A 16,704-nucleotide genomic window follows, 5' to 3' on the forward strand; every position below is an offset into this window, starting at 1 on the left:
TGTGTATGGATGTAGCAAAGGAGGATATACAAAGAGTTTGAGTGTCAGGATGCAAGACACTAAATGAGATGGAGGCAGATGGTCTGCTATGCTTTTCGAATCAATTACATTTTATTTATATTGCACCAAATCGCATTCAGTGCATCATGGGAATCACCCAGCATCCTAGACCCATTGCAGCATAACTAAGGGAGGATTCAAGTTCACCTGATCCAGCCCTAACTAACTTAATATAAAAGGAAAGTTTGAAGCCTAATCTTGAAAGAAGAGACAGTGTCTGTCTCCTGAATCCAAACTGAGAGCTGGTTCCATAGAGACGGACCTGAAAGCTGAAGGCTCTGCCTCCCATTCTACTTTTAAAATTCCCAGGAACCACAAGTAAGCCCTAATCCAGTACTATGGGCTCTTTAAAACAAGATGGAGCCTGATTATGTGGTGACACTTAAAGAGAGCAAATGAAAAAAGGAAGAGGAACATTTTGCAGATGTACTGCAACTCTTTTAATTTTTTTATATGTAGCCTTCGTCACGCTTAAAAGACATGAAATAACGTCCTTATTTCATGTGACAATGTCTTAAAAAAATGTTATTTGAAAAAAGAGAATAAAAGTTAAAAGGGAGTTTTAAAAAAGGAAAAATCAACAGCTAACTTGGACTTTCTTCCTAAATGTGTATTAATTAAAATATTTACCAGTGTTTTCAGATAAGAATAAGAATATTGATCTCAAAGAGAAATTCGCATAGATGTATTATGTGCTGGTATTTCTAACTTTTGTGATATTTCTTTTTTGTTCTTCTTTAGCCTTTGAATCTATTTGCTGAAACGCGGCCTCTTGTGGTTATCTGTTAAAATTCGTCACCGTCAGCGTCTCTCTCTCTCCCGTTCTCTCTCTCTCTGCCATTGATGCTGATATTTCTCCTCAGCATCACCAGCGGAGAGGAGGAGGAGGAGGAGGAAGGAGAGGTTGTGTCAGGTGGAAACTGGGACCTCTATGGATATCACCATCACCCTCCACCGGCACTGAACCTCAGCATCTTCCGGCCGGCGGTCAGCGCTGCAGGCACGCAGCGCTCTTAACGTGCGCTAAGGCGCAGTTTTTGCACAGTGCACACCCCCCGCGGTACTTCAGTAATTACCCAAACCAGCCGCTTCCTCGTGTAATAGGGACTAATCGAGGGAAAACCCTGCTGGAATAAAAGCGGAGCGTCAGTCTCCTCCATTGATAAACCGCGCTCCTCATCGATTCGAGCCAGCGACGTCTTGGTGGAGGAGGACGAAACCAAACCAAAAAACTGACACTGAGGCTAAAGGTAAGGCCGATAAAAACGCAAAAAGATGCTTCCTTTTCCCTTGGTTGTCGTCTCATTCCCCGTGTGAGAGCAAGGAGACGAGATGCATGGGATTTTTTTCCTCCTTTTTTGCCGGGATGCCGGCCTGCATTTGGGTGCAGGGTACCGCAGTGATCCGGCAAAGGGACGGACCGTTTCGTGTCTTATTTCCACTTACATGTGTACGTGATGCATGCCTGGAAAGGTGCTTATGATGCCTGCTGGATCTGATTGTCTAATTTAAAAGGAGAAATGAGCTGAGAAACAGAAAGCGGCCTAGTTTTTTTTGTGGGCTATGGTACGCGGTTGCATGTTTTAGCTTCTGTGTAACCTTTACTTTAAATTAGAGATCATTTATTTGGTTTCTAGCTACAGACTGCACACTGTACCCGTATGCACACTGCAGCAGAACTTCACAAGACTAAATATCGAAAGTAATGTTCTATGCAGTATTTTAGTAGGAAGTTAAAATGTGCCTGTGGTCTCCTTATGTGACTTTACATTACTCTCGCTTTTCTGCACCTTTCTTCCCAAATCCTGGAGGGATTTTGCTGTCTTGGAAGGGGTGGTTGTAGATTGACTCAATTCATGCTTTAGTTTGACAAGGCCTGAAGCAGCATGCACTGCTTCAGCAACACAAGTAGGAGATGCAGTGCAGCCTGTCTAATGTCTGTTTGATCACTGCTGCAAAAAAAGTGACTACAACCCCTGTTGTGCACGGAGACATGTCACGGGCCATTGTTTGTCCTTTCTGTCTTGATCTGAAGTTTGCATGCAGGCGGGAGTTAGTTGGTTATCTCTACTTTGTGACTGTACTGGAACAACATGAATAAAAGAAGAGGGAAGAAGTGAACAGAGGTATGCGGTTATCTGAATTCATTTAATCATTAATACCAAACTGCTGACGGTACTTACTGTAAGTTTTGTGACTTTTTTGGACCCATTTGAGCCCCTTACTCCAGTGTCTCTCAGTGGGTTTATGTTGCACACAGTACTGTGAACCTTTTCATACCACATGTGGTGCTCAGCAGGTTTCTATAACCTGAATCCATTGCATTTTGTGGTATTTCAGTTTGTCTTGAGTCACTCATGTAATACAAAAGTTTAACAGTTTGAACCCAGCTAGATCCCATTTCAAAGTGAACAAAACATGTGGTGGTAAGCAAGATTACTTCATGTATTTTAAATATTTAAAAACACTTTACCTTTAAAATGGCACAGGTTGTTCAGGTTTCTTCAGGGACTTGTTGGGGGATTGTTCCAATCATCCAAGAGGACTTATCGTGGTTCCTGTGTCTATTCCCGTAACCCTAGACTTCAGACTTCAGGGCTGGGATCAGCGACTGGGAGCACAACTTGTTCTTTTTGTGCTTGGCTGCATGTTTTGAGGACTTTGTTTGCTGCAGAGCAAGCTTGCTTCTACGTTTGTATTGCACGATGGAATCATATTTGAACACCTAAAATCTTTGCACAGCAGTGTGAATATTGTATACATTTATGGTGTTTCTCAGCTAGATAGAATTACTCTTCTTGTTGTCCCTGTCTTCGCTGGATGATCAACAGCATCTTTAGGATACTGAAGCTTTCTGCTGTTTATCAGAACACAAGGTCACTGTTTTAAGAGGTATGTTCTTGTCGACTCAGAATTTGGGTGTGGTTGCTGCCCTTGCTTACAGATGCGGGTTCACTGTGCTGAGGTGAAGTGACTCAAAGTGACTCAGTGCAGTGTGTAAAGTGCGTACTGTGTGACGTCACAGTGAAGGATCTTGTGTATGCGTGTGTGTGTGAGTGAGTGTGAAGGAGAGAAGGAGAGACAGCATCACTCCCTCAAAGAATGATCCAGATTCCATATATTTTGTCAGGTAATATCAGTGCGGATAAAGTTTGGGATTAAACCTGGGGTCATGTTTGGGTCAGAATGACAGTCAAACGTAAAGTTAGATTGGATTAAATGTTCAATGTTCACTGTTGAATGTTAATGTAAGAGCTGTAGAACATTATTGCTACACATTTGAGTTTGTACACAGATCAATAACAGAAACCTGACTGCAGCAAAAGGATGAAAATTGTACAGAAAATATGAAATTACAGGGGGAAATAAGGCTGAGTGTCAGCATTCTATCATTTGCAACCGTGCACTCACTGGCGGTTTTCCAGCAGAAAAATGTCCAAATGTAGCTGTAGCTATAAACTTTAAATTAACATTTACAAGCTATTGCACTGACTCTATAACTGCTATGTATCTGTTATAGTCACGAGGCAGCAAACATTTTTCCTGTTTGAAACAACACATGAATGCTCTGAAAGCTCACATGTCCCAGTTTTCCACCAGCACTTTAACACTCAGAGAGCATAAAAGATGGACGTAGCTTCCGGGTCTGAAAAGCGAAGCCAAATGTGAAAGTTCCTGCGTTCCTCTTGATTCCTGTGGCTGCAAAAAAAACTTCCAGGATAAGTTAAAAAAGGAAAACGGAAAAAAAACTTACCTTAAACGTGACCTCTGTAAACATTTTTGCCATAGGGTTATGGGCTCAGTCGCTCATTTCAGGTTATAATAAGTAAAAGACGAAGTCCATTTTGTCAATTTTGGCTATTCTAGGTTTCGGAAAGGAGCGTCATGATTCACCCTTCGCACGTAGAAACACCAACAAATCCTCAAGTCGTAGCTTTCGACTTCACTAATGAATGGGTGGCATCATCTTTTAAATACAGTCTTTGCATGAAACAAGTATACTGAGTTAGAGCAATAGTAAAAACAAGAACATACAAACAGAAATATAAGACAATGACTCAACAATTCTACCAACGTGGAGATAAAGGACAAGAAATTCTTAATCTTTAAAGCACAGGTGAGTGCTATTATTTAATTTCAGGGTTATTGTAATAGTATTAAAAGACAGTAGTGTTTACAATAGGCATTTAAATCTAATCTGATCTTAAACGAGCCTTCATTGTTGCTCCTGTACAGACAGCTGAATTAGTGCGATTTAGCTACTACAATTGGTAGAATTGAGTTCACTCTGTTCACGTGTTCAACATGAACATGCTCACATCTTGCTTCCTGTTGATTTGATGGCTGTGATCACACAGAAAATTTATTTTATTGGCAGTGGTTGATGGGATGTTCTTTCATACTGATAAAATAATGCTTGTAAAACTGTAAAAACACTTTAACTTTGGCGCTTTTTGACAAAGTTATGTTTTAATGGAGAATAATGTGGCGTCTTGAACTTTTCTTAAACCCTCCAAAGTCTGACACTTAATCACTTAATCAATCTTTAGACGTTTTAGTAACCGAGTGTTCTCCTCACAATTGTCAATAGGCAGATGGGATATCAGCGAGCTAGCAGAGGCTGTGATTAATGTCCCCAAATGATGTGTATGTGACGATATTGATGAAGACTAAAGAAAAGAGGGGAGGGGGTGCACTGAGGGTCTGGTCCAGATTAAGCCTTAGAGACACAGAGCTGCTGCCGCTGACTGATTAACACTGGCAGCTGTCTCTCTTTCTTACTCGACTCATCTTTCTGGTGATATGCCCCTATATCTGTCTCAGATCAGTTTCTTTATTTTCCCAATGTCTTTCTATTTCACTTCTTTTTCCATAGTTTCCTTCCTTTATCTCTCTAACATCTATATTCCACAATATCACACTTCATTTTCATCTTTCTAGTTTATTGTCTTCTCACCTCGTCTGGTTATATATTTGTCTCTCCCTCATTCTCTCTATCTCTAAATTTAACTTCTATATCAAAAGAGATGGACAGTCCTGCATCCGTGAGGTACTTTAAGCTATTCTTGGATCACTGGTGGAGTAATATGAAGAGAAGAAATTGCTGACTGGAGAATTCATCATTGCACGGGAGCCGTATTGATCCATACGCAAGATCTGAGGTAGAAATGTGGCGTGAATATGAATTAGTGGGAAGTTTATGAAGTCTCTGTCGACAGGCTCTGTGGAAAATGTACCCATGTAAATTAATATTGCAGTTTTAATTTGTTCCACTATATATGTGTGTAGCAAATGCCTGATATAACTGAATCCCCCCCCCTTCCAAAACTCTTAAAATCACAATGAGCCACATATTTGCAGTAGATGAACAAGAACACTATAGACATTTCTTTTTTTTATCAACATCAGAATGGAGGAGAACATCATGAGCTGTCATCCTATTTTATATGATCAGAGGAGTCACAGGCAGCTAGCTGGGTTAAACTGGCTTTGTTAAACTGCATTGTGGGTACATATTATATGACTGGTTGGTGCCCCTGTTACACATGCATTGGGAAAGATGGGAAAAAAGAGAACAGTGGTGGGCAGTAGGTGCTAGAGCAGGGGTGGGCAATCTCAGTCCACGAGGGCTGGTGTCCCTGCAGGTTTTAGATCTCACCTTGTTTCAACACACCTGAATCACATGATTAGTTCGTTACCAGGCCTCTGGAGAACTTCAGGACACGTTGAGGAGCTAATTTAACCATTTAAATCAGCTGTGTTGGTTCGAGGACACATCTAAAACCTGCGGGGACACCGGCCCTCTTGGACTGAGATTGCCCACCCCTGTGCTAGAGTCATCCCTTATTTCTTTATGTCTTCCAAGAAAAATGGGAAATAAGTTGTCAGCTTTCTTGTCAGTTCTTTATGTTGTCTTTAGAAATAGTTCTCCTGGCTTCTGGAAGGACTTTTGTTCTGTTTTCTGTCAAGCTGATCTCACACTGCTTCAGTAATGTTAAAGATCAGTGCCTCCACCGAGTTTTACAGATGGCTGTAAAATTACACTCAAGACTCAACTAAGTGGTAAAGTTTAAAAAGTACAATGACATTTAAACTCTTGTCCTGGTTTTGGAATACGTGACTGAAACTGGAAGTAGACTTAATTAAACTTTTATATAATTTACAGACTAGTAATGATGGGATAAACATTCGACCCAGAGAAGCTCATGGGATCCATCAGCTCTTCTTTCAGCTCCACAGTCACACAGTTTATATTAGCACTCGTTCACGTTACCATCATTCTGTGGTCACTGCATGCTGTACATTACCATTGATGACGGAACTGCTTCAATGCAGCATTTCAGGGTTAAGTGTTTGTTTCAAGGACACCGGGTGGTTAGCATTTAGACTATGGTCATTCTTTAGTTAGTTTAGAGGCATCAGTGTCAGATACTAATTGCCAAAACACAAGTTGTGGAAGCCAGACAAAGAGGATGAGAGGTTAGGACGCAGGGAGCGGTGGGAATAGAGAGAGGACAGCTGCAAAAGTGTGAAGGATAATAAAAGGAGAGAGCAGGGAGGCGGGGCGAGGGGCGTGGGGGTGTTTACATTACGTCGCTGGTGAAACTGTGATTTATTGTGGTGGCTCACTTCAGCAGCATAGCTAGTGAGAGAAGGCCATAATAACACTGAGTGGTTTAGAGGAGAAGATGTAACGACTGACATTTCTGCAATCTCACACATGTATGGATGTAGACATGCAGTAGTAATTACACTATTAGATGATCCCTGAATAACAAAGCAACAGGAAACTTATGAATGATAACTCTGACCAATAATACATTGTTTAAAGTCAACTTCAAACAACTTGTTTTTTTATGTGTAACAATAACTGCAACAGTGACAAACTAAGTTATGGTTGACTTTGTGAGATTATTTTTATTTGTATCTTGATATGTAAAACCCTAGAACATAACAGAGTTATGCTGTCTCTTTACCATGGCTGTATATTGTTACAATAATGGAAGTTTATAATAAACTTGAACACATTTTCAAGTAGTTTCTGTAAGCCAAAAACTCAGGTTCCAACATTTGTAAAAATAAAAAAATACAAATCTTGTCTCTAATATGGTCAGTGAGTGCAGATATTCCAAATATGGTCATCTCAGGCAAACGAGTCTGGCTGTGGCACAGAAGCCCCTCCCACCTGCTTTTTAAGCCAGTCAGAAGAAAGTCATCTTAAAGGGAGGAGAGCTAAAACTGCATGTTTCAGACAGCGGCGGATGCATCGAGGCTTAGCGCAAGAAAACTGTGAACCACGCAGTGCTACTTTAAAAGCAAAAAAAAAGACAAAAAAGAAAGAAAATAGAGTTGGAAGTGAGCAGAATAAATCCATTCAGAGTTTTTTTGTCAAAAAGAGTGCAGTTCTGTGCAGATATTCGGCTTATGTTTTTGTTTTAATGGGATAATATGCCTGTGCATTTAGTCAGATTTTAAGCTTCAGTTACAATTTTGGCTTCCAGTGATTATCAAAACAAAATCTCTGAGATTATATGATTATTGTGCTTGGTTCTTACTTTGCTTTTGGTACTCTCTAAATTTACCGACTACCAGGCTGTGGAGGGTTTAATTCAAAATCTTTCTTTTTTATTTTTGGATGAAAGTTCAAGAAAATTTACTCCCAAGAAATGAATTCTACGAGCAGTTGTATTAAAAGATCATAATCTCAATATTGACCGAATTAATTGTGGTTTTCATTTCTGCTCTACTCAAACAGCCCTAATGGATAGCTGTGGATTCTAGGCTATTGATTAAGCAAAAGAAATCAACTGAAATGTGACAGGCATGTCTTAAAAGAACCGATTAAGGGTTAACGTTCAAAAGCTTGTTTAAATGTACAGGAAAAACTGAGACACAATCTCTCATACCCATGTCAATAAGACTGACAGATACAAGTTTGGATGATAAAACCTCAAAGTAAAGAGAACAGCTAAAAGAGTCACGACTGAGCTGAAACGCAGTCACGCAAACACACTCAAACCACCTGGGGAGAAACAGAGATGGCCACCCTGGATGTAGAACATTTCCTTTTAGATGCTGTCCTATAAACCACAGTGATATAGGGTTCAGGTCCACCTGGAGAAAAACAGAAAAGCTTCATATGATCTAGATTCTCTCCTAAAAGTGAGAGATGAGAAGATATCTCTGGGCAAAGTTCCCATTTTTGCTGTCCTGTCTTTACCAGCACTAATTTCATTTGTTTCAGTATTATCATCACAGGTTGCCAAGTTCAAGGTGACTTACTGAGATAATTTAGTTTACTGTGAAACAGGCAGATCTTGACATTGGAATGAAATAATATCATATTTTAATATAAAAATATTTACAAAATAAAATAGGACATGTCACTCTTTAACAAATTAAACATGAGTGTTTTATTTTGTATAACTTCTTTCATATTATCAGGTTCCATACGTAAATATGACAGTGTTTGGTTTTATTTGTGCGGTTTTCCACTGCATCTACTGGGCTTTAACAATATATGGAAGATGTCAAAGAGAACACACGGCCACAGATGCAATTCATGCTCTTTCTTCCAACACCATGGAGAGTTCAGAGAGGACGCTGCTGTTTAAAGGTTTGATCTTTCGGTGTTGGCACAGCTGCCTCCTACGAACTCTGTAACCCCGAGAGTTCAACATAAACATCAGAGCAAGATCCCCGTTCTGAATCTGTGTTTTTTTTTTTAAACTACTGAAATTATATTTGCTGAATTACCAGTGCGGTCAGATTAATAGATGTCTGCATGTGCGCTGAATGCAGTGTGAAACACTATGGTGGACTCGCTTCTGTCGTCGCCTTCTCAGAATAAAACATTTGGAGGTGTTTTGTATTTATGTGGCTGAATGAAAGATCATCAGCAGTATTACTCAGCACTTTCATTTTGAAGCTCACCAGCCCTGATCAGCATCAACTGTTCAGGATCCACAGGTTCATCTGACTCTTCTCCACCCCCCTGCACCTGCTGGGACATGACTGTGCGTAATTATATGGACTTGTGACATGCTAACTTCACCAGGCAACATCGGCACTTGTTCTGATTTGATTTTCATTATTTTCAGAACTATTTTGAAGCTGTAGTAGTTTAAATGTGTCTTCTGTTTGTCCAGTAGCATCTGATGTTATCACGACACTCCTGGTAGTTAAACTGTTCTTAATATAGTGGTTAGTAAAACCATTAAACCATAACATATTCTGAGTTGGATCATAGTCAAAGAAGCACAAAAAGCAGCTTTAAAAAAAAACCTGGTGACAAAAATATTTGATATGCAGTGATGTAGAGAGATGTCGATGGAGTCTACATCAATAGTTGATGAAGATGCATCTGATTTGAGCACTAAAATGTATTACAGCAGAAAAACAACAGATGTCAGAAGTAATAATAAAGCTGTTTTCTTTGTCTCTCCTACTTGTGAGCTTGTTCTACTTTTTGATTTTATACTTCATACAGACAAAGAAAGGGGGGTGGTGATCCTTCTAGCTTACTGCCCACAGTGGTATTTTTCCCTGAAGTTGGACAAGGAAAAGGAGACGAATGTACAATGACCGAAAACAGTGGTGTTACTATCCGTGAAGCTCTGCTACTCTGTGACACAGTCAGTCATTTATTAAATCATTCTTAACCGCTCATCTAATTCATGGTCAGGGGATGGCTGGAGCCTAACTCAGCTGTTGCTGTATGAGAGGCGGGGTACACCCTGGACATGTCGCCAGTCCATCACAGGGCTAACATAAACAGACAGATGACCATTCATGCTCACATTCACACCTGCAGACAGCACAGAATCAGGTCACGTTATCATACATGACTCTGATTCTCATTCGTGAAGCACAGGATTGTTGCCTGTGGACTTAGGACAAGTAGTAACACGTGTATGTTTGCATGTACACTCCACAGTAGGCACCTCAGCTTTTTTGGGGAGTTAAAATCCACCATGTCCCCCAAATATATTTCCATATTTTCCTGGTTCTTCAACAAAGACACATCACACAATATCTTAAGATCTCATGGACATTAACTGTTTTTCCAGAATGATGTTAGAGAAGTTTGATATTATTATTATTGTTGTTGTTGTTGTTGCCAATATTAGAATGAATTTAGTGTTACACAAGTATGAATACAGATGAAAGTTTTTTTTTTTTTTAAACTTTCCTGCAGGCTGTGTTCAGTGTGTCAAAACAGAGCATAAAACAGATAGCCAGCAGTGTGTGTGTGTGTGTGTGTGTGTGTGTGACTGCCTATGGCTGACTGATTCCTGAACAGCTGAGTCTGATTATTAGAATAAAGGTGATAACACACACACACACACACACACACACACACACACACACACACACCAGAGTAGCCTTGTGTTTGATTTGATTGATTTTAGGACACCAGGTGGTTGAGGTTCGGCAAAGAACAAGGCAAGGAGAATAGAGGGCACGCGTGCGTGCGCGCGCACATACACACGCGCAGATACAGCAGTCATGTATTTTGGCTGCAGTTTGACTGATGCGGACTTTTGTTGTGGTTCAACTTTTCCAATCCGATCACCGGCTTTAATCCGTATTTCAGTTTGTTTTATCGCCCTACAAAAATATACAGTTACAGGTTTTTACCTGCAGTCGTCATCAACTAAAGAGGTTTTAAACTTCCACCACAGGTAACCTAACACAGTTTGGATACAGGATAATTTTCACAACCAGCTTCATTTAGTCATCATCAAATGGTAAGAATTATGAGAGAAGGACACAACAAGAGGTTAATAAAGGGGAAAGCTTGTTGGATGATCCACCATGTGAAGAAAATGTATCTATAAAGTTACAAGTCTTTTAGCTTTTAGCTGGACTGTGGATGTTAGCAGCCCTCAGTCAAAGTGGGTCATATGTCAGGAGGGCTAATGCTAGCATGCTGCCACAAGCTAAGGAGGCACTTAGAAAGCAAACATCTTTGAAAGAAACTTGGCCTACGTCATAAACGAGCTAGATATGAAACAGAAACAGCAACACTATTTTTTGGATTGCATGAAAGTACCTAATGCGGTGATAGAGGGGAGTTAAAATCAGAGCCTAGCTGATATAAGTTTTTTTTTCAGACTGATACTAATATGTGGTGATTTAAAAATCCAATACACAAACGTAAGCAGATCTCGCTAACATTTGTTATGTGTTGTTACTTCTGAGCCTTAATAAGATACAGTGGCAGCACAGTTGTGGAGAACTTAATCTGGCTGACTCTGCTGGTTTGTGGTGCTCCGAACATGTGTCGGTGCAGAGAGCCTTCTGATGGAACACCAGAGCTCATGTTTGAAGATTATTTCTTTCCTTTACCTAAATAAAGCAAAATTGTTGGCTGTTTTAAATGCTAACATCAGTAAGTCTATAAAGAACTAATATCAGCTGATATTGAATCTGGTTGAAATTCAGTAAAAAAAACAAAACCTGCAGATTTCATGATCAGTCTAAATGCTGCAAATGGGCAAAAATTAAGTAAAAACTGCAATCAAAAGATAAATTATTGACACGTTAGACATTGGACCTCTTTTGTGCAGATACACGATTCACCTGCAGGCCTCTTCTGTTGCTTTATAGTCATTACATCAGTCTGGCCACATATTTCTCAGTGAAGGTTCCCATGTTAGTACTCCTGGTTCTTTCTGGGGTGTTTCTGTCTAAACATTCACATGAGCCTGCTGGCTTCATGGCTTGCGATATCAGTCAGTACAGAGCATGGTGGGACTCTGCAGCCAACCTCAAAGGTGGCTCTCACACATTCTGAAGGAAAATGCTGGCGAGTGACTTTAGTCCACACGGGGGATTAGAGTGAAAACTGTACAGGGATTTAGGGACATTAAACAAGGGGCTAGCTCATTTACAACATCTGAGAACACACCATCAGCTGCCACTCATCTGAAAACTAATCACAAAATAGAGCGCTGCGTGATGTTCTTAGTGCGGCCGTAAAGGAAGAGCCCGTGTTTTAGGGATGTTTAAGAGGAAAGGTCGCCCTTTGGTGTCGAGAAAAAGGCTTTTGTCCCGAGCCATCAGTTTGCACTAATATTCAGCAGTCATGCAAGAGCTTGGAAGGATTGTAGTAGGAATGACCTTTACAACCCAACTGTTTAATTATTGTAGTATAAATGTAAACATATGCATTTGACTCATTTGTTCTTCTTTGAAAACAGAATAAACCTGGCAATATATTATAAATAAATCCTTCATTAGAAGTATCCAAATGTTCAAAGAATACAGCATTTTCATGATTTTTATTTCTCACAAATTGTATTATTTTTTTTATTTTTATTTTTTTTAAGATAACGATGAGTTGAGGAATAAAATGTACTGTATAAAGTAGAGAAGATGTATCTATTGAAAGGTTGGGCTTAATTTTATCTCTTTTTTTTACATTTCCAAAACAATTCTATTAGTATTTTGTTATTTAAAGGTTAAAGTTAATTGAAAAGAACATTTTGTATTGTTGTCTTTTCATTCACTCAGGTTACCTATAAATTTATCTGGTTTACTGTAGGCTTCACTTTGTTGGATTTCACTGCAGTCCTCTTTCTGCATCATCACCAGATAGAAAGCTCTATAATATTTATCCTCTCCAGGGAGGACAGCTAAGTGCATGTGCACAGCTACTTCTTCTCTTTCTGTCTTGCAGGGCACGCTGACATTTACTCGATATGGCTATGTTGTTTTTCCAGTGGTTTAGGTATAGTGACAACCGTGAGCTTGGGTTTTTGTTGCAGAGGGAGGAGGAGGCCAGGAAAAAGGGGCCAGATGAGGAGAGGAAAAAGAGATTACAGAGAAAAGGGAAAAAGTCTGAGGCAGGAATCTTCAGAGAAACCTTCCTAAACAGTAACATCAAATGCTTATTTGACCTTTTATTTACTTGAAATCTTCAGTCACATAAATTGAACTTAATGGGTGAGTATAGTGTTACTAACATTAACTAAAAAGTAACAATACAAATTCAGGGCATGTAACTGTTGGGTGTATTCTTCCTATGTGTTGAAAGAAGGGTATAGGGAGAAATGGGGGAGGGGATTGGGAGGGGAAAGGGGGGAGAACATTTTTCATTCTGTGTTATCTTGTGAGGCATTTCAAGGACAGGGGTTTTAATGAGTGCACACTGGAAAGGCCGATGATTTTAGGATGCTGAAGGATGACCACCAAACATACTGCTGTATCTGCTAAAAAAACAACCATACTGAAACAATGTAGCCACAAAAATGAGCCAGCAGTTTTTTAAACATCACTTTCTATCTTTGTAAGAAGTTTAAAGAGAAATAAGTGTATGACAAAAGAAGCCCCCTGGATAAATATACAGAGAATACATTTCTATCATCAGTCTTTCCCCTTGAACCCACATGTGTAAAAGCCTAGTTGGCTGTGGGTTTGATTCCCAGTGGGGCCATGGAAACAAACATGTATTCTTCCCCCTCCCTCCCCTTTGTTAGCAGCCTTGGAGAAGAGCACCAAATGGCATCTTTTATATCCGTAGGCACATCTGCTCCTCACCAAGAGAAACCATTGCATGTATTTTCCATTCATGGTGTGTGTAACACAAAGAGTGAGGACATGAGAAAACTAACGATATTTACCTGGGAATTCTTATCAGATTCCCAATGTGCATCTAAAATATTTATGATTGATTTAATGTCCAGTGCACTGCTCTATACATCATTACCAACACGAGCTTTTATATTTCTAATGCCTGTTGTGATACGTACAATCCCTGGTCACTTTATTAGGTACACCTGGCAAGTGCTTAATAACATGAAGAATTAAGAGCAGCCTTAAGAAGAAGATGGGCACACTATGATCACAAAGCGTGTTCAGATGGTACCAAGGGGCCCAAAGTTTGCCAAGATTATATCCCCACACACCAGCACCAGGCTGAATCGCTGATACAAGATAGGATGGATCCATCCTTTCATGTTGTTTGTGCTAAAGACTGGCCCTACCATCTGAATGTCAGAGAAACGGAGACTCAGACCAGGCAACATTCTTTATATCGTTTGGTGAGTATAAACTGTAGCCTCAGATTCTTGTTCAGTTTGAAGGGTCAGTGTGTTGTGTGTTCAGAGTCCCTTTTCTCCATACCTTGGTGGTAACACGTGGTTATTTGAGCTATTGTTGCCTTCCTGACAGCTTGAAGTAGTCTGGCAATTTGCCTCTGACCTATGGTATCTACTCATTAGATATTTTCTCTTTCTTAAACCATTTTCCGTGGAGATGGTTTGTGTGGGAAGATCTCAGCAGTTCAGCACTTTCTGAAATTGTCAGACCAGTCCATCTGACCAGTTCCTACCCTAAGCCTAACCATTAAAAATCAATGCGAACTCTAACCTTCAGCCTAAACCTAACCATAACCTAATTGTACTCCTGACACTAAAACCACATTTTGAGCCTCAAAAATGCCTTCAAACCTGTGGGGATGGGCATTTAGTCCCCACAAGTATAGTAGCATGCCAATTTTGTGTCCTCACAAAGATGTCTAAACATGTGTATACACACACACACACACACACACACACACACACACACTGAAAACAACAAACTGTCAAATTCAGGAAAAGACAGGAGGTACCATCTATTTTTTGCATGACACATCCTTTATATGTTAAAAAAAAGCATTTAAAAAATTTGAAGAGGGTGTGTATGAAGAAGGCTGAAACAGACGGTACCATCTTTTTGGTGCCTTAATTTGGAAAAACCCACATTTTTATTTCAGAGCCTCCAAGCTGTTCTAGCAGAGATGCGTTTAAGTTTTCACCCAGTCTGCTGATTTTTAATGTGTGCTCTGAATTCTGTCGCGAGTGCCACAAACCGAACCGTGCATTGCTCGAAGCAGACTATTTACACCACATTATCCAGTGCTCACTGTTAAGGTTTCATTTTAATTTTAATTGAAGCCTCTAACTGATATCAAACATCTCTGTGAGCTCTTCAAATGAATGCAGCTGAAGCTGATGAATATCAGAAAATTGAACAGGAGGTTTTTCATTGTTGTTGTTTCGAATGTTTCTGTTTCTTAACTCTCAGCCGGCACAGTGTGATTTCATGCAGAGGTTTAGAAGCTATTTTTATGTACCTGCTTTCAGCTGTCAAAGGGACGGGCTGAAGAGATGAGATGCCCAAATCATTTTAAGTCTATTTTAAGCTTTGCTATTGTAAAATGCTTTGATGCCAAGGACAGGTACTGCATCATTCATGAACAGGAAAGGACCTATTGACTCCTTATTTCTGCAGAAGTCTCCTTATTAAACCGTGAATTTTGAGTCTGAATTTCTTTGCTGGCTAAACTTGTGCGGTTGAATAGGGGTTAAGAGATATCTAATAAGGACGTGTGAAGTCAGTGAGAGTTTAATTATCAGGTGCGAAAGGCTCTTCACCTGTGGGGATGGAGCAATGGCACTTCTTTTTCTCTCCTCTGCATGTGCCAGTGTGCTCACATACATATATATGTATTTTTGTATGTGAGTAGCACATTAAAGCAAATCCACTGATATTTATATTGGCTCATTCAAAACATATTTCATCAAGCATGACTGTACAGATGTTTTTTTTAATTTAATTTTTATATGTTACCAGGAAGACTTTATCCCATCCTTTATTTCACACACAGGCTGATATCAGATATTTGATTTTTCGCAGGGCGTCGGGCGCAATGGCTAATGCCTCTCCAGACCTGGACAACGCGGAAGCCCAGCGCCAGCTTAACAACAACAACCGACCAATCGGCTCTGGCTTCTGGGAGACAGAGTGTACCAGCTCCAAACTGTTCGAGTGCTCCCGCATCAAGGCCCTGGCAGGTCAGAGGTCACAAGCAGATCAGTCCACATGCTTACTCACATTTACACAAATACAGACACTGCAGACATTTGACCGTATTATCTGTTCATATACAAAATGAATAATACCTACTTTCAGGGCATTTTTAAACAATTAATCAAATGCAATTTAATAAAATGTAATTTATATAGCACCCAGTCACAACAACAGTTGCTTCAAAGTGCTTTATATTTTTAGATTTTTCATCTCTTAACTGTTTAATAGTGAATTATGTGCACCTTGTATTTTAGGTATTTGAAGAAAATATTTCATAAAGTATTAGATCGACTTTGTCAGGCAAGGGGCAAGCATGAGCGTGCATGCAGCTGAAAGCAACAAAAGGTCTTTCAGGGCCATTTGAAGTGATTCCGATCTAACCATTTCACATATATAAAGCTGATATTATTGCATCTGTTCCTTTAACTTAAAGTTTCTTTCCTAATTTCCCTCAGATGAACGAGATGCAGTGCAAAAGAAGACTTTTACAAAGTGGGTCAACTCTCATTTAGCCAGGGTGTCCTGTCGCATATCTGACCTTTACAACGACCTGAGGGATGGATACATGCTCACCAGACTGCTGGAGGTCCTCAGTGGAGAGCTGCTGGTAGGAGCCGTCATGGTTTTAGTTTTGTAATCCTTCATTTTTGTTCATTCTGTCAGTTTCTTCCTGACTGATTTCGTTTTCAGAATCAGAATCAGAATCAGAAAGGGTTTTATTGCCAAATGTTGAGCGGGTTTACAACATTAGGAAATTGCTGCGGTGCTTCAGTGCAAACATACTGT

General features: G+C 39.9%; 1 protein-coding gene across 3 annotated transcripts in view; it reads left to right on the forward strand.

Annotated features, from left to right (window-relative positions):
* Positions 1–704: 704 nt before the first annotated feature.
* Positions 705–16,704, forward strand: part of LOC102300219 (spectrin beta chain, non-erythrocytic 4) — a 101,744-nt gene continuing 85,744 nt past the window's right edge. For all 3 annotated transcript variants that reach the window (XM_005932608.3, XM_042224856.1, XM_042224857.1), the window contains exons 1-3: positions 705–1,310; positions 15,745–15,902; positions 16,374–16,525. In XM_005932608.3, coding sequence (XP_005932670.1) covers positions 15,758–15,902; positions 16,374–16,525 — 297 coding nt within the window. In that variant the 5' untranslated portion in view covers positions 705–1,310; positions 15,745–15,757. The remainder of the gene's footprint in view (positions 1,311–15,744; positions 15,903–16,373; positions 16,526–16,704) is intronic.

This window comes from Haplochromis burtoni, unplaced genomic scaffold (assembly GCF_018398535.1).
Source record: "Haplochromis burtoni strain Fernald_Lab_line unplaced genomic scaffold, NCSU_Asbu1 Contig_153, whole genome shotgun sequence".
Classification (NCBI taxonomy): Eukaryota; Metazoa; Chordata; class Actinopteri; order Cichliformes; family Cichlidae; genus Haplochromis; species Haplochromis burtoni.